Raw genomic sequence first — 3,185 nt, 5'->3', positions numbered from 1 at the left:
TTGTGAATGAAAAATTCCTAAGGGATGGTAAGTTTGATTTCATATATTTTTTTTTCTGTTTCCTAAAATATCTTAATTCATGGAAATAGTTTTAGTGTCCGTGTTTGATCATTTGATTTCATGCAATTCATGTATTTTTCGGATGTTATTGACATAATTTTTTTTAATGTTTTATTTTTTACTTTTTAGGGTTTATAACAATTTATACATTTTACTCCATCAATTTAGATTATATAGAAGATAATACAACATGTTCTATATATACACAATGCGAAAATTTACCACTGGTCATTTTCAAATTTATTGATAAACTAAAATAACTATTCAGTATGATAAAATGTTCGTATGAAAATATAACATGAATTATCTGTCTTAACATGAAGCTTAAGAATATTCTGAATTATTAACCAACCTATTACATGGAAATACAAAACAACAACTATGCTGATCAAAAAGCAATTTCTATTTTAGAACATGAAGCTTGTGAATTTCATAAATTTGATTCGCAAATTCTTTGACGTTTTCATAAGAACTACCACCTTCACTAAGAGCTCTTACTGCTAAATTCCTCCATTGAATGGCATTGGTCTTCATTTCTTCACATCCCTCCATTATTTTCTTTATACAATGCTTTAAAGTTTCTCGTTGCACAACCTTTTTCTCATCAACAAGAGCTCTAATTCCAGTTTTCCAAACGTCTGAAATAAGCTTTGCATTTGTTTGTTGGTCTGACCAATATGGTATTGCAACTGTTGGAACTCCTAAGCACAAAGTTTCTAATGTGGAATTCCAACCACAGTGTGTCACAAAACACCCAACAGCCTCATGAGCAAGAACTTTCAATTGGGAACACCATTTTACCACCAAACCCTTTTCTGTTTTCTTCTCAAAATCTTTAGGAAGTTTGGTTTCTTCAGAATCTCTCACCACCCACAAGAAATAACTGGAGCACTCTCTCAAGCAGAATGCTATTTCTTCCATTTGGTCTTCACCAAAGGAAGCCATACTCCCAAATGATACATAAACAACAGACCCTTTTGGCTTATCATCTAACCATTCCATGCATTCTTCACTCTTGAATTGTGTCACCCCATATTCTTGGTCATCTTCATATTGTTTGTCTAAAAAGAATGATGGAATGTTTGGTCCTGTAGTCTTAAGTTTTGGCCAAACCTTCACAATCCAATCTGCTGCCTAAAAATGTTTGTAGTCACAAAATATTACATGCAAAATTGGAGAAAATAAAAATTACACATCTATTTATCTCAATATATATATTAATATATATGAAGAAAAATATTTAATCATGATTATTTAAAAAACATATAATTTTGCTTTACTTTATAATTATTAAAAAATGGCATACAGATTTATATTTGTATTTCTAATCTTTCTAATCATAAGACAAGTTCTCAAGTAATATGGTTTTTCAGTGTAACTTGATACAAAACACAAAAGGAAACATTTAAGTTAAACAGAATGTATATACATTGAAATTGCTTGGTTGTTACCTCCTTATCCAGCTCATAGAATGTGTTGCACAGGATCCAATCAGCTTTGTGAATACTGGGGAACTGAGAAACCATAAAATCAAGTAAACACAAATCTTGATCAAAGAAGAAAGAAGACATGTCCTGAAGATGAAGCTTAGGCAAGGCAGGAAGAGAAATCTGATCCTGTGTGAGTGGAGATTGCAAGTTCCCCAAGTGAACATGATAGTATATGCTATTCACAGCCATGTTTTGAGTCAGATAAGCTGCTGCAGCTATCCCAAATCCCTTGGCCACATCCAGTGCCCAAGAGAAGAATGAATCATAGACAACACAATCAACATGCTCATCTTTTGATCTACCAAGTTTCTCAAGAAGCTCTGCAAAGGTGGGTGGCCCAACTTCCCAAAAACGTTTGATATAGAGTTTGTAGTCCCCAGCCTCTCTTGGCCCCCCTTTGTCAAAGCCATCAGAGATGGTTTCAAGGGCGATAGAAGGAGGCACAGTTTGGAGGTTACTGCAGAAGGAACGAGTTGTGACAAAAGTTATTCTGACCCCTTGGCGTTCCAATAGCTTGGAGAATTGAAGCAAGGGATTAATGTGACCTTGAGTTGGATATGACAACACCAAACAGTGTGCTCTCCTACCCATCTTTTTCTTCTCCATTTTTGCTGATGAATCTCAACTTGTTCTTGGTGACTGCTTGTGATGTTGAAGAGCTGAGGGGTTGATTTACTCCATGTAAAAGGACAATAAAAGGACTTTTTTATAACATGCAAGTTAATACAATTACAAATCACGTCAATTCATGTTTTACCTATCACATCAACATTATTAAGGAATTGAATTTGCGGTTCAGAATTGGATAGGGTTTAGCATGGCTATGCTCCATTAATTCAATCTTCTCTATGGTTAAGGTTAAATTGGTTGCACTAACTTTTGAGATTAATTTTTATTTAATTTTTTAAATGAGACAGTCTTATATTTTTAATTGTCTAACTCAGTTTAATATCAACATTAATTATATACTTTTTAAAGATTATGAAAATAACGAATTTAAAATAAATTTTAACAATATCTTACAAAATTAAGGGAGTCAAACTCACTTGATTAATTATGATAGATAAATTGTTAATAATTAATTATTTTTTTTATCTAAAATTAGTTTTTATTTAATAATTTTCTTCTAGTATTTTGTTTTTAAAATTAATTTCTATTTAATGATCATGTATTTTTTTAAAATTAAAAAAAAGGGTTAGTATAATATATGAAAATGTAAAAGTAATGTTTTAAAAAAAAATAAGGGTTTTTTTTTTGTAGATTTTAAAAAATAGTATTGAAGAAAATTTTAAAAATAAAAGATATAATAGTAACTTATTCTAATTTGTTAATTTAATTTTAGTTAAATCAATCTTGTTTTTCATATTTCTATGTTTTGCTCAGACCAAATTCATATTCAAGTATATAAGCAAGTTAACCATTTTAGTTCAATAGAAACAGAAACAAATTCGTCCCAACTTGTCTTCAACTCTACAATTGGGAATAAAGTATTTTATTTATATAGTAAAAAAAAACACACTATTATTATTACTATTAGTAGTGAGAACATGTGTGTCCACTCTTTTTCTGTAAAATAGTAAAAAATTATGAAAAAAATAAGAATTAAAAAAGAAGAATTATTCACAAATGTTATAG

General features: G+C 30.3%; 1 protein-coding gene across 1 annotated transcript; it reads right to left on the bottom strand.

The window, feature by feature from the left end:
• Nucleotides 1-277: 277 nt before the first annotated feature.
• On the bottom strand, nucleotides 278-2,262 carry LOC137836919 (mogroside IE synthase-like). The gene is made up of 2 exons (XM_068645715.1): nucleotides 1,512-2,262; nucleotides 278-1,194 (listed from the first exon to the last, which is right to left on the bottom strand). The coding sequence occupies exons 1-2, from the start codon at nucleotides 2,154-2,156 to the stop codon at nucleotides 463-465; spliced, it is 1,377 nt and encodes a 458-aa protein (XP_068501816.1). The 5' UTR covers nucleotides 2,157-2,262; the 3' UTR covers nucleotides 278-462.
• Between the last annotated feature and the right edge of the window lie 923 nt (nucleotides 2,263-3,185).

This window comes from Phaseolus vulgaris, chromosome 4 (assembly GCF_000499845.2).
Source record: "Phaseolus vulgaris cultivar G19833 chromosome 4, P. vulgaris v2.0, whole genome shotgun sequence".
Classification (NCBI taxonomy): domain Eukaryota; kingdom Viridiplantae; phylum Streptophyta; class Magnoliopsida; order Fabales; family Fabaceae; genus Phaseolus; species Phaseolus vulgaris.
Note: the sequence above shows the minus strand (reverse complement) of the source record. Positions and strands in the feature narration are given on the sequence as shown.